The 26,567-nt window shown below is 37.8% G+C and overlaps 2 protein-coding genes across 6 annotated transcripts in view; one reads left to right on the top strand and one right to left on the bottom strand.

Moving 5' to 3' along the window:
• Positions 1-136: 136 nt before the first annotated feature.
• Positions 137-13,821, top strand: zgc:92429 (uncharacterized protein LOC445063 homolog). Its single transcript, XM_017710276.2, has 11 exons — positions 137-440; positions 1,132-1,181; positions 1,452-1,508; positions 1,693-1,847; positions 3,182-3,285; positions 4,508-4,560; positions 6,704-6,774; positions 8,419-8,521; positions 9,001-9,120; positions 10,005-10,067; positions 11,418-13,821. Exons 1-11 carry the CDS (start codon positions 377-379, stop codon positions 11,742-11,744), a joined length of 1,167 nt encoding a protein of 388 aa, XP_017565765.1. The 5' UTR covers positions 137-376; the 3' UTR covers positions 11,745-13,821.
• si:dkey-172j4.3 (diacylglycerol kinase eta) overlaps positions 12,739-26,567 on the bottom strand; it is a 100,046-nt gene continuing 86,217 nt past the window's right edge. For 3 of the 5 annotated variants that reach the window (XM_017710273.2, XM_017710274.2, XM_037543452.1), the window contains 11 exons: positions 26,180-26,276; positions 25,490-25,597; positions 23,643-23,756; positions 23,396-23,530; positions 22,188-22,351; positions 21,584-21,698; positions 20,550-20,639; positions 20,158-20,274; positions 17,888-17,996; positions 16,324-16,454; positions 13,144-14,682 (listed from right to left, as the gene is read on the bottom strand). In XM_017710273.2, coding sequence (XP_017565762.1) covers positions 14,608-14,682; positions 16,324-16,454; positions 17,888-17,996; positions 20,158-20,274; positions 20,550-20,639; positions 21,584-21,698; positions 22,188-22,351; positions 23,396-23,530; positions 23,643-23,756; positions 25,490-25,597; positions 26,180-26,276 — 1,255 coding nt within the window. In that variant the 3' untranslated portion in view covers positions 13,144-14,607. Of the gene's footprint in view, positions 14,683-16,323; positions 16,455-17,887; positions 17,997-20,157; positions 20,275-20,549; positions 20,640-21,583; positions 21,699-22,187; positions 22,352-23,395; positions 23,531-23,642; positions 23,757-25,489; positions 25,598-26,179; positions 26,277-26,567 lie in introns of all 5 variants that reach the window. The other 2 variants (XM_017710275.2, XM_037543475.1) reach the window with 2 other exon arrangements.

Raw genomic sequence — 26,567 nt, 5'->3', positions numbered from 1 at the left:
CTCTCTCTCTCTCTCTCTCTCTCTCTCTCTCTCTCTCTCTCTCTCTCTCTCTCTCTCTCTCTCTCTCTCTCTCTCTCTCTCTCTCTCTCTCTCTCTCTCTCTCTCTCTCTCTCTCTCTCTCTCTCTCTCTCTCTCTCTCTCTCTCTCTCTCTCTCTCTGTGTCTCTGTGTCTCTGTGTCTCTTTCTCTGCTATACCTCCCTGAATACCATCACTCTTTCTGGATCTCTCCTTCTCCACAGCCGAAAGTTCTGGAGTATTAAGGAGTCTTTAAGTTGCTGTGACCAACTAGGAGAGGACAGGACAAACGATAGCTACTGCCAAGTGAAGGAGTACTCAAAATAAAAGGCATAGTGATTAAGAGCAGATCAGAGTGACATGGCTTTACTGTGTTATAACAGAGGCTGTGGGGACAGGTATGATGAGGACAAAAACTCAGACGGTAAGATTTATTTATTTTTACTGTCTTTTTTGATAGCATTTTCACTTACTAGTTCTCTCGAAGCTCAATCATTTCCCTGTTGCATGAGAGGTGGAATAAAGCCTTTTGGATATATACATTTTCTACTTTTCTTGTAGAGGAAACAAAACTATTCTGCTTTTCTTTGCAGTGGGCTCTGTACACTCATGTGTAAAAACTACAGTATGTTTCTGCAGCTAAAACAAATTGTTAGTGTATATAGGATTGTTGCTATTATAGCAAAACTTTTTATTTATTTAAAAAAAAAACCTAATGGGATAAAGAAAAAATATTTGGGCATAATTTAAATCTGTTTGGTACTACTGTAATGAAACATTGGTACATTGTTAAAGGCAACAGGCATTTTCAAATCATGTAAAGAATATTAAAAAAATTAGAGGTTTTGCAGTGTTTTGCTCTGATGGCGACAATTTGAGAGTAGATCAGCTGTGACTGAGCCACGTGTTCGTGGAAGGACTGCTTGGTGGATTTGCTCTTGCCCACAGCTGTTACCAACAGCCATAAATGTCCCTAGAATGACTGGTCTGTGGGGTCAGCTGGGGCATACTGCAACATGTTTAATGTCGTATGACACACCCATTTAGGCACAGTGGGACAGGATGTGACCCCTTTGTTACATTGTCAAACATCTGTCTGTTCTTTGTCAATTCAGACGCCTGTCGTTATCACCCTGGAGTGCCCATCTTCCATGATGCGCTAAAGGTAAACTCGCAGTGGACCAGCACACATCACATACTGAGCCAAGTCTTAATACATGACTCACATTATCAGGGCTTTTTCTTCCTCCTTATTATTAAGGCCAGTGCTTTTCAGCCCTGCTCTACGCAGCTTAGTGTTTAGAATTGGACATTGATTTTGAACCATTAGTGAATTTTTTATTTATTTATTTTTTTTAAGTTACTATGACATTACATCCTTCAACGATGTGAATAGTTCGTAGTGTAGTTTCTTTATGCTCTCTCTGCTTTTTAGGGCTGGTCCTGCTGTAAGAAGAGAACTACAGACTTCTCAGAGTTTCTCTCCATCAAGGTAAAGGATCTATCGCTGATACAAAGCATGTTTTCCACACGGTGGTGTATAAAGTATCTCCCCCGCACATTTATTTAAATAAGCGTCCTTCAGTGAGAGAAATACAATAATGAATGTAGTGACACATTTTTATGACTTTTCGCGTTCATTCGCATTGATTCACACTACATCTCGTAATTATCAGGGTTGTGTTCATGGCCGCCATAGTAACGTAAAGCCAGAGGAGCCGCTGAGACCGGAGGTGATGTCTGATAAAGGCGAACAGAAACACCACAGCAATGAAGAGATCATCTACCAGGGCCCTAAATCTGCTGAAGCACTGGAGAGAGAAAGACCCAGGTACACACACAGATTTGTTTCTATACAGTGTAAGTATATGTAAGAACAAATATGTAAAATCATGTCCCTTATGTATTATATATAATACTATTAATAGTATTATTAATACTGTTAGCCCTTTCATAAAATATTTACTCAAAACAGCCATTTGTGTACTCTTGACCTACAAACCATACATTTTTCAGTGTTAAAAAAATTGAGAAGCATATATTTTAACAGAAAACTGCACAAAAGCCTAAGTTTTAGCTCTGTCCTCCCAAGAAAAGCCAGAAGAGTCACTGACATTGTTCCCCTTCAAAGAGATGCTCACACAAGTAATAACCCAAACACGCCTTAACTGCCCTGCAAGTTTCTTTCTCATATGTATCTAAAATGCCTAATGAAGATATTTCTGAGGAGATTAGATATAAGATAATCCACATGCATAAGGAAGAGGAAGGTCAAAGGAAAAGAGATAGTTCAAAACCACCAAAACTGTGCCCATCAGATAAATAGTACTTGAAAACTTTCATCTTTGAGAGAGAGGAGAAAGTCAAGCTGAATTCTTTCTTTAGATCTGAAAACATCCACAGGTGTCCATTCTGAACACTATAAGTCTGAAAGGATGTGTAGCTGTCATAAAGCTGTTACTGAGAAAAGAAAATGGATAAAAGGAGCAAACAAACAGCAAAACTAAACATCAAAAGATCTTACTTTGTAGCTATGATTGTGAGAAGCAGAAAAAGCAACTGAGATCCAAGACTGAGCTTTGGAGGTGTGGAAAAATATCTGCAGATTTCTTTGAAAAACTGAAAGCAGATCTCCTGAAAAATGTAATATGATGTTTAGTTGTTAGGATGCTTTTTTTCTGGTACTGAAAACTGAAAAAAAAACTGTTTTCACTTAAAATTAAATAAATGCAAGTGCAGATTCTGATTTTTGCACAGTACTGTAATAATGTGTCCAGTATATGTTAATATCTACCTGTAATGAGTTGTCGACCACTAGGTCTAGCAGTAAACCTAAACTTAAACACAGTACTAAAAGTAGTTTTACTTCTTCAGTTTTAAACAAACACGTAAAAAGAATAAAACACTTAAGTCAAGACGCACACTATACCTCTGACTATAGGTATCTCTCTCTTCCTGTCCACATACACTCTCCCTGGGCGTCTGTTCTCCTCTGAGAGATTATTACAGGTATACAGAGAAAAGAACAAGACTTATAAAATGGTACAGAATCCTCTATTGGATTCTGATTTGATGGCATCTGTCATGACAGTAGAAACATATACTGCTTCTCTGAAATTGTTAAGGTAGAAAATGTGAATTTTATGTGCGCGTGTGATCCTCCAGATCAGATGAGCCCAAGACCAAGTTGAAGGTGAAGGTGGCACCTTCTCTGGCACAGATCCTGGAGAAAATGGAAATCGTTGAGAGAGAAAAGAAGGAGAAGATAGGTGAGCTGCCTGCTCCCACCACACAGCCATTACAGACACATAAATGGTCTCATAAAGGACAGTGTGAAAGCTCTTACCGTAACCTCTCGCCTGATAACCTCTAGAAGGCTTTTACTGTCTTTTTAACCCATTGTCTCCCAGACCTCCTTGTGTGACTTCATTGTCCTGCATCATTTCATGTAGTCCCGTATATTTCTGGACTAATGTAGTTTGTTAGTTTGGGTGACCTTCCTATCTCTTAAAACATTTGAAAATAATTATTTTAATTGTATTTATTTATTTTTTAAGTGTAATTTTTATTTTATTTAAATTATTTTAACTTTACACCACTCAACTATTGTCAGGACCTGTGCTGGCCCCTTTCCATTGATGGCTGGGGTAGAGTGAGACTGATAGGTTGTGCTGGGCTACAGTCAGTAATTGTAGATAAAGTACACCTGTTGTGGTAGGTGTTTCTAATAAATTGGCCAATGTATCTGCAAGGTAGAAACTGGTAACTAGTAAACTGGAAACAGGGTAAATAAGCCCTTCAGGCTCCCCTTCAACAGGAGGCACTGGGTAGTCAGATCCAGTACTCACTACACCCCTGACCCCTCATGTAATTAATCGAGGACTGGGTAATTCACTAGAACAAGACAACTGTTCAGCGTAGTGTTCCTTGTGGCTAGAATTGAAATTACAGATGTAGATGAAGTCTAAGAGTGAATCTTCATGGTTAGCTTTCAGCAGAACCATAAAGGCTTATCTATGTTTACATGGAATTACAACAGTGGCACACCCTAAATACTAAGTTGTCAAGCAGTAAGTAAATCTAATGTTTAATTAGCATGATATTAGCACAGAAACTTTACTGTCCCCTTTTAGTATTTCAAGATAAACAAGTGTCAGAAGATGGAGATCGTTACTATTCAGGGTAAAACAGTCATAGTGAAGGTGCTCTGTCCAATGAGGTTCACAGTCAAGCCTATACAGTAAAACTCCATAGCACTTCACTATTTGATGTCTTTTAACCACAGTGAATAACTGTCACCCAGTTTTATGCAGGCCATCTGCAGTGCTCCTCTGCATTGTTTATTTGCGGTTTTATCCATTGTGAAGATGTGAAGATTGCAAACATTGCAATCTAAGGTGGAGACACATTCTTCCCCTTTTGTCAGTAAACTTTGTTCACTACTTCCTGTCATGTGATCAGTTCCTCTGCTCTCCCTTTTCTGCCCCACAGAGAGAGGAGACGTCATCGTTGGCACAAAGTGCAAGAATGCAGGTTGCAAAACGGTGAGTGTTTCTGGCCGGTGCATGTGTCCAGGAGAAATTAAATATAATTTCTGTAGCTTTACTCAGAATTTGACCTTACTTAAACTCACATAACAAGTCCTTTAATTAATAAACCCTCCACATGCTTAAAGCTCATGCACATCCCCAGAGACGGGCATCAGCAGAATCCCTTGCCTGATCATTGATATATTATTTATACTTATTTCACTGGAAATGTGAAAATTTGAGCATTTATGCCCTCTAGTGGTCAAAGTGGATGTGGCAGATTAGCTTTAAAGCGTTTGTATTAGACAAAACAGGCATGTGATGTTTTCTTTAGTTACTGTAGGTTATGAATGTGGATTAAATTAAGAATTTAAAAGGATCTGGTTAGATGTGATTGATGACTTCAAGAAAAGCATCAGGTTCTTTATGAATGAGGACAGGGATGAAATAGATTTGAATGCCTGTCCAAATGAAGTTTTTTTTAATGTCATTCAAAAAGTCAGTAATGTACAGAGTGAAAATGTTTGATTTGAAATGATTCATTGTAAATAATCCTAATGACTCTGAGGGTCACAATGTCTACAACACAAATATAGCCAAACCACCAGTGAACCTACACGTCTTATAAGATTTTACATGATGAAATTGTGGGAAATAAGTTTTCTTTGCAAACCAATTTGCCTTACAGGGCACTGCAAGTACCTCTACACCATGGATTGATTTTTAATCTGTCATAATGTCATAAAGGGATCAGACAATGTATTTGTAGCTCTTTCCTGCTTCCTGTGATGTATCTTTCAGAGGCATTAAACTCTTCAGTTGTCTGGTTTCTTATCACCACCAGAACAATTCTTGCTCTGTTTTTCTAGAATGAAGGCTTTCACCTCAAACCACTCTGAGTGACTCTGTCTGAGTGATATCCTAATGATTGAATTATGTAGAAATTTTGAAATATCAGTGGAATTGTTTGTGGAAATATTGTGATACTGAGTTGTACTAATACCACTTAGGACAAGAGGACGTAATCAGAATGGTGTCTGCTTTCAGGCTACTTCCTCCATTTCCTCACCTCAGAGTCATTTGTACCTGTGCTCGCCTCACTCTTTAAGAGCTAATGAGCAAACCCTGATCCACACCCTGCCCTGCAGCCCTGTTTTGTTACTTAAGTACACTACAGCCTCTGGCCTTGCAGCCTCTGGAGAGGCCCTGCTGCAGGATTAGAGAGAATTAATCTCATTATCATTAAGACTGCAGGTTCATATCCTCTAATGGGAGCTGATCTGAACTCCCCCTGCTGTTAGAATATGTGGAGGTGCAGGCTGATGGTTAATAGCCTTAAAGTAATTGGTTGTAGGTCTTAAAGGTCAATGTGAAGAAGCTCAGATTACTTTGTGAACATGTCCATTAGCTTACATGTGTCACAGGTTAATTGCATTAGGCTTGTGTTCTTTCTCACTCCACCTTAACCCATTTAGGTTCAACAGCTACAGTTAGTGAGAGGAGAAATGACACAGGACTTGTTTCGGTCGAAACTCCTGAAATTGTGCATACTTATAGTACTGTTTTTTTGTTTGTTTTTTTTTTAAACCATGCAAATTTTATTCACAGTAACGTTTTTACTATTGTTATCAAGTGACAGATGTTCCTAAGAAAACATGAGTTAAAGGAAAATTCCATTTCTATATATATAATTCAATCATTGTGATACAAACAAACAGAGGCATTCAGAGTAGTTTAATATTAAATGCTGAATTTAACGAGAAGTTTACTGACTCCGATTTCTTTATAGTGGTGATTATTAGGAATGAGAGATCACAATGTCAGCAACACAAATATAGTCATTTCATTTACTATGCAAAAACGACCAGTGGATCTACACTTGCTTTAGAAACTATAATAAGGATGTTGCTGTCTGTAAAAGCTGTGAACTGACAAGTTACAAATATCATAATTAAGCATTTTTAGGTGCACCATTGTCTCATCCTTTTCATCTGTGTAAAACTGCTGAGTCACTGTATTGTGTTCTCTGAGGTGCAGAGGCAGAGACCTAATGCTTTTGAAAATCGCCGATTCGCTATGCAGTGTATGTGCAGGTGTAGGCGGAGTCAGATGGTGGGTGACTTAAGAAAATGACTGATTTGCTATGGTGTGTTTGTAGCTTTACCAGGGCCCAGAAACAAATGCCGAGACCTGTATGCATCACCCTGGAGCACCAGTCTTTCATGAGGGGTGAGCTTCCATTCTTTGATATATTTGTGATTGTCAGATTCTCTTAATTAAATGAAGTCTAAATTAAGTCCTAAATTAAAAATAAGTGAAATTAATTAACATTAAAATGCAGTTTAAAATTGAAATCACTGTAAATACTCTAATATTCTCATCTTTATGATGCATATATTAATATGTTATATAGTCTGTGTATGTACCAGTTAGTTCCCAGTCTGTTTGGCACAGTATGTTCAGTTGAGAAGCGTTCTATCCATGTCGTTATTTGTTATAACTGCAAGTTTTTTCACATTAACTGGGTGGTTGCTTAGCACCAGTTGCTAAGTAGTGACTCATGTGTTGCTGCAGTTAACTGTTACTAAGGTTCTACTTTAGTACATGTAAAACAGGAAATGGATACATAAGAACTTCTATAAGGTAATATTTCACCTGCAGTCTCTTTGGTCAGATGATGAAGACTCTGACAGCAGGATTACATCAAATTCTAAATTCGTCACCTGCCTCTAAGCAAACTTTTCAGTGGACTGTTGGGACGGCAGAACAAATAAATAATAAGCCTACAAGATGGACTGTGAAATGCTTTTCACCATTGATGTCCAGTCTTATCCACAAAGGGCCATTGTGGTTACAAGTATTCATTCCAGCAAAACAGTTCATTTTTGAAGACTGAGATCTGCTGATTAAAATATCAGGTATGCTCCTGCTCTGCTGTAATGAAACCTGTAGCCGTATATACACCCTGTGGATGAGATTGGACACCCTTGCTTTACAAACAGACATAACATAACATTCAGGTTCATCTGGCAAGTTTTAAAAACTGAGCTGAACCTGATATTGCATCAGTTTAATTGCTTCATAATGCGAAAGGCTACAACTTTTTTAGCGGAAGGAATTGCCAATATAATACTCTGGGCTTTGCTTAGTTTTCTTTATTTTGCTGAGCTATTGTATAAAAGTAATAGAACAATAGATCTATGAATAGAATAGTAATAATAGGAACATCATACCTTTGGCTCGTGCCTGTGACCGAAATGTACTACTTCCGGCGCCAGCGAGAGCGGCAGCATGTTACAGCAGCTCCTTGTGAATTTCCCCGCTGTGGGACTAATAAAGGATTATCTTATCTTTATCTTAATCTTATCTTATCTTATCACAGCCATAACATTATTCACAATAACACGCTGACTCTTGTGTTGGTATGGCTGCCCTCACTCATCATACTACTGATCACCAACTAAGCAACTTCTGGAGGTCTACCTTATCTACCTGAGTTCACTTCCAGCCCTGACTGAACACACCCAGATCATCAATCTGCTTAAGTGGTTGTATGAGGTGTTATTTGGGATGGAGCTGAATTCTGCAGGAAGGTGGATCTCTAAGAACTAGATGGGTGACCATTATACATGCTTAGCATGAGGAGTCGATATTGACTGTTGTTTGTTACTAATGGATGTTTATTTTGGTAATATTGAAAGGTGTTTATATATTGATTCTTTTCTATATTTACTGTAGAAATTCTAAAGTACTAACTAATTCTAAATATCATAAAGAGCACACCTAACCCAGAACAGTCAGAATTGTTTCTTGCACAGTAGGCTGTGCTGAAACAGAATATTTAATTAAATATGTGTTTCATACAACATTCAGATACAAATATTGGAGCTGCTGCTGCATAAAGACCATTGACTTCAATGCTTTTCTGGAGCAGAAGGGCTGTTATGCAGGCAAACATTGCTGGATCCACAAACAGGTAAAGTATTTCTTTGCTCCTTTTATATGTACTCCATAGCATACTGGATTTCACAATATACTCTATGTATCAACTCAATAGGAGTAGCAAGCTGTCAGGGTCATGATATTTCACAGAAACACTTGGCATACTTGTTATTTCCTACTCTTATTTGCTAGCATAATTAGCAAGAATTCCAAGTCTATTAAGCTTTAATATTTGGTTTTCTGGCTTTCCAGACGCAGATGGAGAATGAACTTTGCTATAGAAATTTAGTACAGTCTTTTAGCCGCAAAGCCTTGTTTGTGTCTTTTTCAAAGTAGCCTTTAGCCAAGATTGCTAATGTAGCTAACAGTAAATAAAAACTAAAATGTGTTTGTCAGCAAAGTAACATTTGCTTTAATTATGAGAGTATTCCCTTAAAGTAAAATAACCTCAGACAGAGTTTAGAGTTTTTAGCCTTGTGTATGAGCCACTGTTTGGTTGCCCTTCGTTGACAGGATAAGAAGAAGGTGGCATGTCGACATGATTGGCACCAGACTGCCAACCAGGTGGTGGTCACCATCTATGCCAAGAATGCCAACCCTGAGCATTCCTATGTGGAGGCCAACCGCACAGTGGTAAGTTGATGACTTTTAAATTTCCGCTAACACTCCCCCCCCCTCTCTGTGAGGTTGGCAGAAGCTACTCTTTCACTTCAATCTGACTACTGAGAGTTTTTTGGCTTCGTTGAGACAGGCAGCTCTAATCCAATTTTTGGGAATGTTTGATTTGAGCAGGAAAGGTTTTTGTGCAGAAATCCACATGAAGTCTTTTTTTTCCCAGTCAGATTCAAGGCTCATTTGTGTGTAGTTTCAAATCCACTTGAAACTTGGTATCTGGAGATGTGAGTCAGTTTAACCAGTCAGATTTCTTGTCATCTCATGTTTTTTCATCATTAAGTGTACAGTAGCTCTTGACATCAGAATGTGAGATAACAAAATTACACTACATTGTTACTATAACAACAAGTGTGGACTCGCAATGTAGACTTTTGATCTAAACATTAGATTGAAGTAACAAAGGCCAGCATTTAAGAAATTGATGCCTGCATGCACACATTAACCAACATCTCGCTGAGGAGACAGAGAGCCATCCTACACATTTAGAGAGCAAGGCCAGTCATGCTTTCATAGACTCTCTGCTACAGATGTCTGTGGCATCACAAGACATCAAACTCATCTCTCAGTGATAGGACCAAATGCTTAGATAGTTGTGCCACTTGAGAGCTCAGGTTATTAGATGGTTAATAAATAATAGGTATGGAAATATAAAGGAATGTGTGTCGTGTCTTGTTGAGCCTTTCAAGCTTCTTTCAAATTTCATCATGATTTAAGTGTTGTGGCAAGCGTCTAAGCATATTTTGAGGCCAATTTCAGAGTGAGACGGTTAAAAAATGCTGGAGAATATGACATCTAAGAAGACAATGGCAGTAATGAATACCTCTCCTTCTGTTTTGCCACAGCTGACATGTCATATTCAGTTTGAAAATGACAAGGAGTTTCACAAGGACATCCACCTGTGGGGGGTAAGTGTTTACCCTTTCATTCAGTCTCCAAAACACATGCAGTTCAGTTCACCAAGCAGTAATAGAATACTTGTAAAATAAACTGAAAACCATACACCAATCCTCTATAAACCCTTCTAACTAATTGAATGTGGATTCCAGTTAAAGCATTACTATGTAAGGCATTTTTAGTTGTTAAAACTGAGAGAAGTAGTATTACTGCGTCAGGAGAAAAAACATTACAATATATGTGTGTGTGTCGACCAATAAAGTCTGAAATAATTGTTTTAAAGTCAAATCTTTGTGTTAACATCACACACAGACTCAAAAAGAAGGCCCAGCCTGATGTTTTGGTCTCAAATGCAAAATCAGCATTAAGCTGATAATGTGATGACAGTAGTTAATTCACTTACATCCTTAGAAAAAACATGCAAGATTTGCCTGTTTTGTCTTTGAAAGACGTCCTCGCAATCATTAGATTCGTCCTCTCATTGAGGTCCACGAGCAAATGATACCAATGTTCCTCCACATGTTGCATCAGAGAGGTCTCCCAAATGTTACATAGAGCTGCTTTTAAGAATGCAATAAAAGTAAAAATGCATGTAAAAGTAGAGGTGTACCAGGAATTTTTATGACTGATTCCAAATTGTTTACAGCCAAATTGACTGGCTGTTGTTGTTGGTTTTTTTTTTTTTTTTTGGTTTGGCAGATTTTTTTTTAATTAGATTTTTATATAAAGATCTTAAATCTCACACACTCAATGATTTCTGCGAAATAAATGATCTTATTGCTCTTTAGTTAAATTTGTAAATGAAAACTCAGTTGCCTTTTTATATAACACACGATCAAGTAAAGGGCAACACTGAAAGTACATTTGGCAAATGAGTCATGCATAATTACAGCAAGACTTTTTGGTGTAGCAGCATCATTTAGCTTCAGTGCGAGTGCGATCACCTCGATTATTTGATTTACAGCATACAATTACACTCAGCCAATCTGATTGTGGTCATGCATTTGTAAGTAATAAGTTACTTCAGTGAAATAACTAAATTAGAAGTAAAATTAGCCTAAAAACAAGCACTGGGGCAGGAGTTTAGGAGTACTGAGCATTAGAGAACTGCAGTGGAACTCGGTACATCCAGATCTATCAGCAAGAACTGGAGTTTTTTTCTTCTGTTTTTAGAATCATTTGGAATTATGATCTAAAATGAAAAGAGAATGAGGGGTAAGCAGTTGTCTGAAGTGGAACTGAGTAAAATGGAAATTCATTTCCTCATAAATGTACCTAAGAAATAAAACTTTTTTTTAATATTGTTGGTGGTGACTGACTCTAAGCTGTACAAGTGACCTTGGCTGCTGTTTGTCTTTCAGGTAGTTGATGTAAAGAGCAGTTTTGTTAATATGGTAGCAACTAAAGTAGAGGTGACCCTGAAGAAGGCAGACCCTGTGGCCTGGGGCAAGCTGGAGGACCCCAAACACAAACCTGAGCCAGAGGTGACGGACATCACCACAGAGCCGGAAGACACCAAACCAGACTGTGACATCTCAGACGATGACATCAGCGAGTCAGACTGGGACGAAACAGACGACGAAGAAAAGAAGGAGAACAAGGAAAATAAAGTGGATGAGGAAAAGGAGAAAGAAGACGACAGCCTCCCATTGCTGGAGGAGGCCAAGGATGTTCCTCCGGAGAAATAGAGGCCAGTTAGTGTCCACATAGTGATTGGACTGTGGTTCCTCTCTTATATAACACATTAGATCATTAATGATCAAAACAAACCATGTACAAAAACTTTTTTAAACATTTGAATTTAGCTACCACTCACACTGTGTGAACAATTCATGATGAATGGAAATTTTCAAATGACTTCTTGAACATTCATTTAAAAGTTAGTTTTTACATTCTCTCATAAAGTTACCTTTTAGGAGCCAGCTTTAACAACAAAAACATAATACATCAGTATAAATGCTGATGCATGTAAATGTTAAAGGGCCTATATCATGGAAAACTGAATTTCCCTCACCTTTTCAAATAAACATTAAGCTTTCAAAACGTACTATTTAGTACCAAATCTGTGACATTTGGTCAACATAAGGACACTAAGCTGCTAAAACAACCTGTTTTTCAATTGTTTCTGTCTGAGTAGCAACTCATTTACATAAGCCCACCTATTCATCCTACAGCAGTGTAGTCCTGCCTGTTCATACTGATGTTCTAAGGAGTGTTTCAGCTCTAAGCTTTTTAAAAGAGGGACAAAAAAGTACAGCTAATCAGAAGAGAGCTTATTTATTATTATATTAAGTATTATTATATTAAGTATTAAAGGCACAGTAACAAAAAAAACCAGGCTCTTAAATACTAAAGGATGAAGAGGCTGGGAACTTGCCTTATAAAAATGAATAATGACCCCTTTTCATACATAAAGCCGCACAACTGAAGAAAACAAGAAAAATTTAGGACATGGGCTCTTTAAAAGCTCTACTTTTTTATTTTTATTTTTTTAATCCATCAAACTTCTGTATGATTAATGCTTTTGAGTTTGAGAGTACAGGTAAGTCTTAAATCAACCATTGTAAAAAATGAAATAAAGGAACAAGAGACATCTTCAATGTCTACTGGTGTGAAAGGTCAGCAGAATAGGCATGAAATATGTGTAAGGCTAAATATAGTGATGAGGAAATGCCACACAAGGAGCGATGGCCACACTTTATTTTTGCGTCAAATTAACAGCAACAATCCTGGAGTAGAGGTTTTTCGCAGCCAAGGGACGGACCTAGAGCCATGGAAGCTGCCCATATGGCACAAATGACAATTTTAAATAATTCAAAAAGATAAATAATAAACTTCAAGAGTAAACAGTAAACTTTAAGCAGTAGTCTTGCTATTAGCTGTAATTATGGATAACCAAAAAAGGTGTGATAGGTCTCTTTTTCGGTGCCCCTTATAGAAGAAAAAAAAAGTTTTCATGTGGGTCACAGAACCATTGGTTTTTCCATGTACCTTGCTTTGCTAACACTATTGAAATAGTTTGACACTTTTAGGAGACAACTGGAACATTTTTCTCCAAACAGTGAGCTTTGATCACACACAGCGAGAATCTTCATACACACACATGTAATTATTACAGTTTGCATCAAGACCGTTTTTGTTTTGTTTTTTGTTTGTTTGTTTTTTTTGTTTGTTTTTTTCCCTTCCATTCAAGAAATACTGTTACACGTTGGCTCACGAACATCTGTGAATGATTGTTATTTATGCTTCCCTTTTTGCCTCAGTTCTGGGAGAAAACTTAAAATTGTACCACATGTATTTCACCCTAAAGACAATTTATCTGTCATTTTATAAATGCTGATCTTGAGCCATACATTACTCAACTTCAGAATCAAAGTTTGTCTTCATTTACGCTAAGAAAATGACTGATTTCCACATAGATTATATAACATTATATAACATGGAAATATTCAAACCTTATGCAAGATTGAAATCCAGCCCTTTAAATAGAGACATGGGTCTAATGTTCATTAAATCTGACAATATATTAGTCTTCTGTTACACATTTCTCAATAGATTTGCCTTAAATAGGGATACACTTTTCATAATATGCTTAAAAACAGGAAAATGTTCAACACACATCGTTCGTTTGCTTCCGAAAAAAAACATTTCCTCTTTAAAGTGCAAGGCAGTAAGATAAAATACATTTTGAAATGTATGACACTGCATGATTTATTCTTTCCTAAATGAGATTCCTCTGAATAATAATAATAATAAAAAAAAAAACTTGGCACAAGTTTACGTCACTGAAAGCTTCTAGAACAACAGCTCACCTGGCACACGAGTGGTACAACAGCACAACTTTGCCGACAACGGAAGAGAAAAGTAAATAGTAAAAAAAAAATGTCTTGCGGCTTTTGTTTTTTCTGCTCAAGGATTGTGGGCTTGAAAGGCATGCAGAGAACATCAACTGTCTTTGAATAGATACAGACAGAAGTAGCTACTATGCAATTCTGCTGATTTTGACAGATAATAAAGTCCACGATACATTCAAGATGCTTTTTTTTTGTTTTGTTTTGTTGCACTTCATTTAGAATGTCCTGTGGTTCTTGTTCGTTTAACATTGTTCAAATGCCGGCAAAAGGAGAAGACTAATTTCCCCCCCTTTTAAAAGAAAGGATTTCCAGTTCGTGTCTCATGGCTTTGAACGCGTCAATATAGATAAAAAGAAAGGAGGAAAAAATTTGAATATGACCAAGATAAAGAAAACAATCATCTCATGCATGGAAGATGGACAAGAAACCACACTGGTAATAGGAACCAATAAGGAAAGCGAGAGGAAAGAAAAGGATTCTGGGAGTTGTAGTCTATAACCAACATCTGTCGATCAGCATCACCGAAACCACCAGCAGGCAGAGAACGAAGAGAGAACAGGACCAGAACGTCGATGCACATGATGTGATGCTATGCCTCTCAAAGCTGCTCACACACACGTTTAGAGTCGACTAAACGCCTGTTGCTCAGTGAAAGGCAGCTTCCCGTGGCAAAGAGGTGTCCGACAGCACTGGAACACTATAGCAGACCCTCCAGCTCTTCAATTGCCTGCAGGATCCGTTTCACATGCCCCACTTTTGATATCCCAAGATCCTGAGAGAGTAAACAAACAATGAATGATTTATACAATATAATTAAGTGTATATCTTAAAGGCAGCTGATTACAACTGTTAAAAACTCAACTGGAGTGTAACTAAAACAGCATTTTTTAAGGATTTTTTAAGGATTAAAGAAACATTTTTAAAAACAGTTAAAAAAATAATTTAGACGATGTTTGTCTTGAAATGTAGTTGATCAGCAAAGTTTAGTGTCTTAAGTTCTTTAATTTTGCATCAGAGCTGTGTTAATGCAATGTTAGCATTTACCCTACCAATCAGCATTGTGAAAACTACATGCTTGCTTTTCATAAATATTCATTGTAGACAGTGTGACAAACCAAATATGCAAGGCTATTTGAGCAGGGGAATTCCACTGATTTTTCAAAATTTCCATAAATAGAGCACAAATATTATTGCTATTTAAGCTACCACAGAATATTGGAGTTTAAATTAAATAATGAGTATGAACTTAAAGTGCAGACTTTCAGCTTTAATCTGAAGCTTTTAACATGCAAATGAACAGTGGAACTGTGAATTACAAACATTTCCATGCACAGCCTGTAGTTTTCAGAGGCTCAAAATAGACAGTTGGCTGCTCAGGTTTTTCATGACCAGGTGTGTGTTATTCTCACATTATTTAACTTAAAAGTAAGCAGATAAAAGGTGGAGTTCATTTAAGTTAGAATCTGTTGCTATTAATTCACAGTATAAAGCCCATATTCACTATTTGTCAACTTCAATATGCTAGAATTAAGTGATTAAGTGATAGTTTTTTGATCCCACAAAAGGGGAAATTCCACCTCCGCATTTAAACCATCCGTGAAGTGAAACACCACATACACACACTAATGAACACACACATTAGGGGGCAGTGAGCATACTTGCCCGGAGCCGTGGGCAGCCCTATCCATGGCACCCGGGGAGCAGTTGGGGGTTAGGTGTCTTGCTCAAGGACACGTCAGTCATGGACTGTCGGCACTGGGGATCGAACCGGCAACCTTCCGGTCACAGTGCCAGATCCCTAACCTCCAGCCCACAACTGCCCCCAAATGCTGTGGTAGACAGCCAAAATAACAACAACTAAAATGAAGTCAGAAGGCAGATTGATTAAGTGGAGAAAGTCTGGAGAAGAACATCAGTCAAACTGCACAGAAGTGAAAATATCAAAGTCTGTGCCTGTTTTGCTTATAATGGTGTTGCTGAGTTTGTGTTCATTGATGGGATCATGAACTTAAGTGTAAAAAAAAAAAAAAACACTTAGGATGCAAACCTGCAGACATCTGCAAAAAAACCTTAATCAATTAGTTTGATAATCAGTAATGCATATGCTGCCTTTTGAAAGAATAGACGACAGAAGAAAATGACAGTGTTGGAAAGACCTGTTTAAAATAACTTGGCAATAAGTTTGCTTTGACAAGTTGTTTATTAGCATAAGTTTATACATTTTTAGGTTTGGCACAAATGTCCAAATACTTTTTGAAGCCACTGAAAAACTGGCTGGTTAACTGCATGTGTGATAAGAAGATTTTTTGGGGGTATTGTGTATAATGAAACTGATTCTCCTGTTTTTGAATGTGTGTTGATGAAAGGGCAGCAAACAGAAAATGACCACCCTGTGGTCACTGTCCTGCTGTACCTTCAGGTCGTGTCTCTGGAGCTGAGTCAGTTGCAAGCCCTGGATGTCTCGGGCCACAAACCTCTCCCTGTACTCCCCTAACCCCAACGAATCCAGCCATGTGCCCACCTCCTCCACACCCCATCTCTCCACTAGCCCCCGAGAAGACACACATACACACAACAGGAACATAAAATAGACCCAATAGCACACATGCTTTCACAAAGACTGACTGACACTTTCTGAAGTGAAGCTGAGCCTTCATTAAGTCTTTAACTTTAGTTTTAGAGAGAACTTTAATTATTATTCAGTCATTCATTCTAAGGAGAAACTGATTTGTGGCTCGGATTTCAGCATTAAACCTTCACTCCATTAAATGGCAGCCTGATGCATAAATATACAACCAAATGTCACAGAAACCATAGCAAGCCACAGAACAAACATGAGAACCGTAGGGGAGACTGTCTGTCAGAGTAAGACTGCTGATCAACAGTCAACTTTTCACTCTCTATCTTAAAGCAATAATAAAAGTGAAAATCTTAATTACACTATTCCTCCTTACTCAGACTGCAGATAACCAGTTGAGTCACGTGTCTGAAATTTGCTTCTTTAGTTTTGCACTGGCGCTATGAAGCTAAGTGGCTAAGCGATAATGCAAGCTGAGGTTGACCAATTAGCACTATGCAAGCTGTATATCATCAAACTGTATTGAACTGTTGAAGGGTAATTTCGCCGGTATTCAAAGTATTTGCATAGCTAAATTGTCAAGATGTAAATAAAGTCAGAGCGGTTTTACTGACTCAGAAATGTTCACCATGGTGGTGACAGGAACCAGATGTCTGTTTATTTTTAGGTGTTTAGTGTCTGTTATGTTGACTAATGCCCAAAATATCATTTTACAGTAGTTTGTAAATTATTCTTTGGCCTAAAACATATATATTTTAAAATATTCATGACAGATACACAAAGTGCCCAAAGAAAACTTTTTTTTTTTCCAAATGTGCCACTATTTATTCTCCCATAATCATATTAAATTTAAACATCTAGATTTACTGGTCACTTTGGATGGTAAATATATTGGCTATTTTTGTACTGTAGACATAGCGACTCCCGGTTCCTATTACCACCACTGTAAAGAAATAGGAGTTGGTAAGTTTTTCAACAGTTAACCACTCACAAACCACTCTATATTACTTTGTTTACATCTCAAAGAATTCACATTATATGATATAATGTTACCAAAAATCAGGCATGCTGTTTTCATGATGCTCATTGGTGGTTTAAGCTTCCGTTAGTTGTATCTACATAATCCTCGTAGCTCTAGTGTATGTATTCCAACTAAAGAAGCAAACACAATACAATGTCACTCTGAATGAACTCTGCAGTACATGGCGTGAGGGGGAAGACTGGTGAAAAATGCTGAATTATTCCTTTAATGAACACAATAATATGGATGGAGGAGAACTAAATCAGCACTCTTACTCTGAGATGCAAAACACATGAAAAACACAGCAATAAACAACACACCACAAGATCAAAGTACAATGCAAGTCAAGCATTTTTCAGCCTATCCTGCGAGTCTGACCTGAGAGAGAGCTGTTGGAGCGCTGCTTATGCAGCTTCTCCCTCTCCTTCTTCACTTTGGGCATGATCTTCAGCTTCATACTGCTTTTAGTACTGGTCCGGGACGAGTCCTATAGACAGCAAAGAGAGAGAGGGGCTGAAGGATTGAGGGAACGAGGACCAAAGATGTGAACTTGTGTATAATGTTACTGTACTGTATATTATTTAAACTTCTAAACAACAAAATCTACTGTCAATAAAACATGACAAAAATCTACTATCTGTATTTGTGATTGTAATGAAATGACAAGGTTAGAAACAATTATACCACAGTTTGACTCATTCATGCCCATAACTGAAATTTTGCATTTATATTGGTCAGTATGTTCTCTAAGCTTGCCTGAGCACAAAATCTGAAGAACTTCTTCAAACTGATCAAACACCACAGCTAAAAAGTGGGTTTTATCACTGCATTTATGTTCACTTCAGTCCTTTGGTCACATGGGATACTGATGTTTAACCAAATGATCAAAAGTGCAAATATCACTGTGGATAAAAGTTTGAAAATATTAAGTCTTATCAAGCCAGTAACTGCTCATTAACTCATTGATCATTACCTCTTTATTAAGCAATTACTGCATGTTCAAAGGACCTTTATTTTGTGGATTATACGTCATAATCTTTTGCACAATAGTTGTCATCCATTATTATGCTCTTATTAAGCCTTATCAACCAGTCAATAATTAACTTCCTATTACACCTTTTCACCCCCGCTATTGCGTAATAAAGTAGTTATGAACAGCCAGGTTAATTAGCACTTATTAAAAGTTACACATTGTCACTGTTGGACAAAAATCTCCATTTCTGTAGATTTGTCTGCTGCCCTTTACATTGTGTTCAAATTTCATTATGAATGTATCAACAGAAATTCTGCAAAATTACTTTTTCTATTAACATCTATTGAAAGTTAAAATTTATGTATTTGATATTTTAAGCATTAATATAGCAGCAAACAACTATTTTCTGTGTAAAAAGTCATAGTGAAGTAATGGTGTCCTGAGCAGAGGATGAAGTCACTCTGCCTCTTTGTTTGCTGAGCTTTAGTTTTCATAGCCAGGACGGCAGCTTGTGTATGTTAGTCCCGCTTTATGAACACGTCGGCCCTCTCCACACAGTGACGACCTATGATAGCACAATTTAAGGCAGAATGGGAAAAAATCAAACAAGAAGCTGAGGCATTGGATTGTAATCTTAACTGCTGCACCTCTTAAGGTGGAACGGGAACATTTGAACAAGAATCTGGCGAAAAGGAAGCTGATTTCAGCATCACTGAGAGTTGAAATGCATGGAAAAGGAATGATGAGGTTGCTCCTGCTTGATTGGTGGGTAACATTAACTCATTTCTGCTGTTTCATAGAATCAATAGGTCAGTACTGTTTTGTCTTGTTTGCGAATGTTTGTGATAGCAACTGGTTGGCTTCACAACAGCAACTGTAGTGACAGATTGCTAACCACTACCAAGTTAACATTAGCTACATTTCTTGCTGTGTTGTTGTTCACTCTAATGTAATATCATGGTATTTGTATGTATAATGTTTGTGAACGTTTTGATGGCCACAAAGATCTAAAAAGCTGTTTTGGCCCAGACAGTGTGTGCCGATTAATTTGGGGGTCTTAGTTTCTGAAGGAGCATTGAAGGAAGGGTGAATATGTTTTGCTGTTGACTTCAAATAACAACAATCGTCCTCCAGAATCATATAGAGCTCATTTAGGGGTGGTTTATCTTCTCCTGTAAAGTTACCATTTTGAGGATATGAGGTTTTTTGCCGCTGACTACATGGTCTGGAAAGTGTTTCATTGATCCCTAGTTATTACCCTAGTTCACCCTAGTTATTGCATAATGAAGAAGCAATTAGTGGCAAGTTATTTTCAGTTACTGGCTTGATAAGGCTTAAGAAGCATGTTACACAGGTACTGTAATGTCTGTCTGTACTGAAGTCTTACCAAAAATTCAAATAGGAACTGTTAGATGTTTGTCCAAGGTATAATTATATGAAATTTCATCACTTCGGAGCAATTAAAACAACTTTATTTTTCATTATCAGACCTACATGTTGCTGGACATGGTTGGGTTAATATATTTTGTTATTCACAGATTATGTCTGACTGTATTTTAATGCTTGAGAAATCCTGTCCTGAGCTGTACACCACTCAAAAGACATAAATCAAAAGGGCATGTGTTGAATGTGTGTTTATTTATTTATGCTAATGTGCTCCTTATCAATATCAAACCTCCTCAGAGCAGTGCATGCTGGGACAGATCCAGTGGATGTCCTCCAGTTTGATTAATTCAGCACTGAGAGAGTTGAGTGTGGAGAGCAGCTCTTCCTCCTGAGGAGCCTCCAACTGCTACACAACACATACACAGACACACAGTACGTTTCAAAAATTCTAAAACAGCATTATTCATGCTTTTCCTGCAGTGAGATGAGTGAAGAAAATAAACAGTAAACACCCAACAGCCAACAAATATTCCAGTAAGATGTATGACTCACACAATGGTTCTGACAGCAGGTTAGACAGAAATGAAGTGATCGGACACAAAACGTTTCCTTTCACTGGAGTGTGTGTAATGTATGAATGTGTTTTAATAAGATGAGGAAGAAGTGAAAAAAGCCTCTCACCAGCAGCTTTCCTTCTAAAAGCATCCGAGTCTCCAGCTGCAGCACTTTACTGCTGTTTACAATCTCTACAGCTGTGCTGCGACTCAGACACTGCACAGAGAAACACACACACACAAAAACACTTAGTTTGACCCTCTTTAGAACTCATACTGGTGAATATCACAGTAGTTACACCAGATAAATCTTCACTTTCACATCTTTTCTCCTTGAATAAAACCACAGAAACTACTACAAAAAAATTGTAAATAATAAAATAAAACAATAATTCTAAACAATAAAGGCTTAATTAATGTTATTTCACAAATAATATATACACTGTACATTTAAATATTCTAATCTAATTCTAATTAAAGTATTTTGAGAATATCACCAAGTCAAGTAATAAAAAGAAGAATAATGAATAACCAAATGAAATTAAAAAAGAAAAAGGCTTAATAAGAATGCTTATTTTAAAAACAATAATAACATATATGTATATTCAAATATTATACACGAGGCACGGAAATGTGTTTTCAGATGTTTTATTGAAGAAATTATTAAATGGTAAAATTTTAAAAATAAAAATATGTACAAAATAAACAGATAAAGCTTTTTCATTTTTATTTTATGTACAATAACAACTTCTAGCCTTAGATTCAAATGTAATAAACTAGATACTAAATGGCATTTTAGATGTTTTCTTCACAAGAACCATAACAACATCTCGTCTGTTTTCTGCTGCCGTCAAGAACAGCCTCCATTTCAAAAGGGCTGCATATGTGATTGTGTGTGGGTGGCAGGTTAACTACAGTACACCTGCACGCACACACATACACACAAACACAGTGTCTCTGCAGTGAAAGAGCCTGAAAAATCTCATTAAAACTCCACTGCACAATCTGAAGCTACATAAATGGACAACTTCCACATTTAGCAACAGTATGGCTGGTTTTGAGAGCAGTAGCTGTGAGGGAAACACACACACACACACACACACACACACACACACACACTGTCTGTTAGAGGGTAGTATCATGTGAAAAGTGTGTGTGTACCTCAGGGCTGGAGGGTTTGGAGGGGAACGCCTCAGACAGGACAGCAGCACTCGCATTCACTGCATGAGCCAACTCCTGCTCCACCACCTTATGAGTCTTTGCAACCTCCCGTATCCTACACGCACACACAAAATCAATATTTTTAATAATGTGAAAACAATATGAGTTAAGATCAATGTGTAAACTGATTAATATGACAGTGCTGAGCTATTGCACAGGTTTCATATGAACAAGAGGATGCTATTAAGAAATTCAGCACATGTCCAGGATGATGAACAGAACTGGAGATGATTCTAAATGGACTCAGTGAAGCTGTATAACTTTGAAAACAGAAGAAGTTACAATAAAACTGTTCAGAATGCCTCATACTTGGAAACAAAGTATCAACAAATCATTACTGGCAACAGACAAATACATTATATTCAAGTACTTAATTATTGTACTGTAATTATTATAAAATAATGAAAAATTTGAAATTCACAAGAAAAACTTAACAGCAGTGTATGTTGATTACAGGCCTGAAATAACTTGCCATAAAACAGAAACAGATATTTAAAACTGTAAAATATGTAATGTAACAAGCACACCACACAGATGGCAATACCTGTTGATGAGTGAATCGGCCACCAGGCCGAGCTGTTGGACCTGAGCACATTCTTCCTCGGTCAGATACTCCATGGACTGCTGGGAGTTGAGGCGTGGCCGGGTGGAGCGGCAGCTGTCATACTTCCTCTTATCCTCCCACGACTTCAGTGTGCTCTCAAACGCCTACGACACACATGCGCACAAACTGAGCACACTGCAGTGCAGAACCTAATAGATTACCTAACCTCACAAGTTAATCTGCAGGGTTTTTATTGAGTAACTGCTGTTAACCTCATATGTCAGTGATATGAGTAGTTATGAGAGTGAGTACCCACATACAGAGCCTTTAATTAAGGGTTAATTTTTAAAGGAATGGGTGTTTTACCAGCAATTACGTGAGGATAGATGTACAGTTTGATTCATAATACTTTATTGATCCCCATGGGAAAATGTAGGTGCAACTGTAGCTGAAGAATGCGGAACATTATATACACAGAAATACACCTAATGCACCTTGAGGGAATGAGCCAGTGACTAACAGTATTTTCTTCACTTATTGTGTGTTTAGTGTACCACAACAGCCAATTCATTTTTACTGGACCACTTTACAACCTCTCTGTCCCTAGGATTAAACAGGCTGTATTTGTTATTGTGCCTTTAAGACTGATATATGTAAATGATCTCTGTTTTGACTGGATGCCCTCATTTTAACAGCAGTTCAGGCTCAAACACTCCTTATAACATCTATTATGCAGGGCGAAACTGCTGTAGGCCGAATGGGCTGTTAGATGTAAATGCATTTTTTTTGTGACATCATTCCTGCAGTATTCCTGCCTTAGAGGGGCTCATTAGTTCTGGTGAATAACAAGCATCTTGAGTGACTCTAAGTCTTAAGTCACAGGATTTCAAATCCCAGTCTTAAGCTACTAACTAAAAACTATGCCATTCATGTGCTTTGTTTCATCACACATGCCTGATTTGACAAGCATTAACAAACATGTAAGGTAACAAGCATTTTATGGGCTGAATCAAATGTGCTAGGTAGAGAAAACTTAAAAATTTGCAGAGCATGGACTCCCCATAAGTGGGGCTGAGAACCCCTGATCTGAAACAAATTGATCTACAAATTACTTCTATAACAATGACAATAAACATTGTCGCTGTTGAGGACAAAACCATGATGAAAAAACTAGACCCGCACACATAAACACACACTGAGTCACTGACCCGGTCTCTGGTCAGCATTTGGGCACGGTTTTTGTGGATGATCTGCACGATGCCAGGCGGTTGGATCCAGGCTTCTCCATCCACCTGCACAGGAACTCCTTCATCACCTTTAATGGTAATCTTAACCTGCCGACACTGTGCACACACACACACACACACACATGCCACTTAGTGTCTGAGTTATATGTGTGTGTGTGTGTACATGTGCAAATGCTTTAGTAGTGAACGAGTGTGTATGTGTTCACACCTGTGCAATGCGGTGATGTTGTATGTTAATGACGCGAGACATGGCCATCTGCATGCTTCCAAACACTGCCACCACCTCCAGCTTCTTATCATCAAATGACGGAGCTCCAAAATTCTAACAACAACAACAAGGAGGGGAAAAAACACAAGTGATGTAAGATTCTCTAATATCCTCAATTTCTACATTTCTTGCGTCTATTTTCTTCACTTATTGTGTGTTTAGTGTACCACAACATTTCATTTTTACCAGACCACTTTACAACCTCTCTATCTCTCTGCATTAAACAGGTTGTATTTGTTATTGTGCCTTTAAGACTGATATACGTAAATGATGTTTTGATTGGGTGCCCTCATTTTAACAGCAGATCAGGCTGAAACACTGCTGAAGGCTGAATAGGCTGCTAGATGTAAATACATTTGTTTTTGTGATATCATGAAAACAAATTAAAAATGAGCTGTTTTTGCTGTGTTTCCAAATTTGAGTACAAATGAAAGAACCAATATTTTGCTGCAGTCACCAGCGGTCACTGAAGTGCATTTATGAGTCAACCACACAATTTAATATAGGCTGTTGGTGGAATTCTCTATAGCTCTGCCATATATTGCCTTTCAATTTGTCTTTCAGCGCAGCTGTCAGTCACTCGGAGAAATACTTCCTGGCCTCAGGTTTTTACAAAGCAATAAATACCACTCTGCCCTCTTCCTGTAAGCTGACAAATGACTTTCTATTTGTAGCTGCAGGAGGAAGAGTACAGGTCTTATCTAAGCCTTCAAACGGAACACGGCTGTTAGGATCTATGTGAAAGTGTGTTTATCAGTGTGTGATCAGTGAGTCTACACTGTCAGTTACAGTAAAGGTCCTCAGCTCTGATCTGCTCAGATGCACTTTTCATAATCTTTCTTTCTGCATCTCTTCTCAACAAATCCGCTGAGATAAATGGCCCCGAGCACAATGTTCAACACAGGCAGAGTAAAGGTCAAACATTTCAACCTCCACAAGATTTATATTAATCCTCACAGCTACTCTCCCTACACACACTATATATGTGTATATACACGTGTGTAGTTCACATGTAAATAAAGTAAAAACGTCAATGACATATTACCATGCTAAATTATTAACACCACAAATAAAGACTGGTAATGCATTATCCTTGTTTGATCCTTCCAAACATCTGTAGGAGTGCAGGCTGAAGCTCAGCTGCTCATGTTGCAAATCTCATTCAACAAATTTGCGTTTAAATTCTTAAACAGCGTTTAAATTGTTTTTAAAGGGATACATTTAGACCATTCAGCAGACTACACTGGACAGCGCTCACATTACAACTATGGATATGGACTAACCTAAAGAACTCCTTAAATCTCCAGACTTATTACATGCTTAGGCTTAGGCTTAGTACTTAATAATTACAGGGACTTTAATGCAAACTATATGAGCTGTTTTTAGATTGTAATAAATAAATGGGCCCACCTGTTGGCCATGGCCATTTAAAGGGTTAACCTCCATTAAAAGTTAGGAAAATATTTGTTCTGATAATGACTACATACATGCAGTTGTATGCAATAGTTTGTACACCCCTGGAATTATGTGACATTCTCTTTAAAATTTAGTGTACATTTTCTGTTTATTTGTTAAGTTTAACATATTGGAAGAAAATAAAACATATAATATAAAATGTGCCATTAGTTTTGCACAGGACACATTTTTTGTTTCATTTTTTTTCAATTTGTTAAATTCAGCAAATAAACAGTAATTGTACATTAAGATGCGCAAACTGTGTTCTCTGTAAAGCATGTTTAATTTTAAATTAGAAAATTAATAAACATTTAATTTGGTCAGAGACTCACATTATCCTCTTTGGTTCCTCCCCAGAAGTTGATGCCTCCTGCATAGCTGGGGATGTTCAGCACAGCCAGACCCTGAAGACTAGGCAATGACATGGGTACTCCATCACACTGAGAGAGAGAGAGAGAGAGCGAGAGAGAGAGAGAGAGAGAGAGAGAGAGAGAGAGAGAGAGAGAGAGAGAGAAAGAGATGCCATGAACAATAACTGGGAATAGTTCCATGCAAAATTTCGGTGCCCCTGGTCGAAATACATATTTTGAAAAGAAAAAAAAAAACTATTAAATGGGGCATTACAATTTGCAGAAAAAGAGCAGGTGTTATTTGGATGTTGGATCATTCATAGCACTGCAGTGACACTGCTGTGCTGGTACGAGTGGATCAGACACAGCAGGGCTGCTGGAGTTTATAAACACCCCAGTATCACTGCTTGACTGAGAATAGCCCACCAACCAAAAATTCCAGCCAAGAGTGCTCGTGTAGCAAGAAACTGACAATTGATGAAGGACTAGACACAAAATGTCATCTCTGACTTAATAAACTATAATTTAAATTGCAGAACTGCAAAGTGCTCCTACATGGTATAGACATAGGATAGATGCACATATTAAAGTGACCAGTGATCTCTCTCTTTCTATACCTCTTTCTCTCTCTCTCTCTCTCTCTCTCTCTCTCTCTCTCTATGAGAAACACACCTCTAGTTGCACTCTCTGCTCCAGGTTCTTGTAGGTTTTCTGGACCAGCTCTTTAGTCCCCAGTACACCGTACCACATCATGTTTTTTGTGCGGCTGCTGTAGACGTCAAAGAGATCAACATCACACTATCAGTACATAACATTACACATACCACACCAAACAATACACTCAAATCACATATTTTCACATATTTTACTGTATATTACACACAGAACACTATTATCAACTCTGCAACATCATGAACAGTGGCATACAGACCACAGGTTCAGCAGGTACCATCACTGCTTATCATTCGGATGTTTATGCACCAACATACCAACCACCTGCCCAATCATTTCTCACTGTGAGCCCAATGTAAATGTTAAAGCACTGGTCAGTACCAAAGAT

This window comes from Pygocentrus nattereri, chromosome 2, assembly GCF_015220715.1.
Source record: "Pygocentrus nattereri isolate fPygNat1 chromosome 2, fPygNat1.pri, whole genome shotgun sequence".
Classification (NCBI taxonomy): Eukaryota; Metazoa; Chordata; class Actinopteri; order Characiformes; family Serrasalmidae; genus Pygocentrus; species Pygocentrus nattereri.
The sequence above is the reverse complement of the archived record's forward strand: the minus strand, read 5'-3'. Positions and strand labels throughout refer to the sequence as shown.

Coding starts and splice junctions, on each gene's coding strand:
- zgc:92429 (XM_017710276.2), top strand. CDS start 377: ATGGCTTTACTGTGTTATAACAGAGGCTGTGGGGACAGGTATGATGAG. Junction 1,509..1,692: donor CAGAGTTTCTCTCCATCAAG/GTAAAGGATCTA, acceptor CGTAATTATCAG/GGTTGTGTTCATGGCCGCCA. Junction 3,286..4,507: donor AGAAAAGAAGGAGAAGATAG/GTGAGCTGCCTG, acceptor TCTGCCCCACAG/AGAGAGGAGACGTCATCGTT.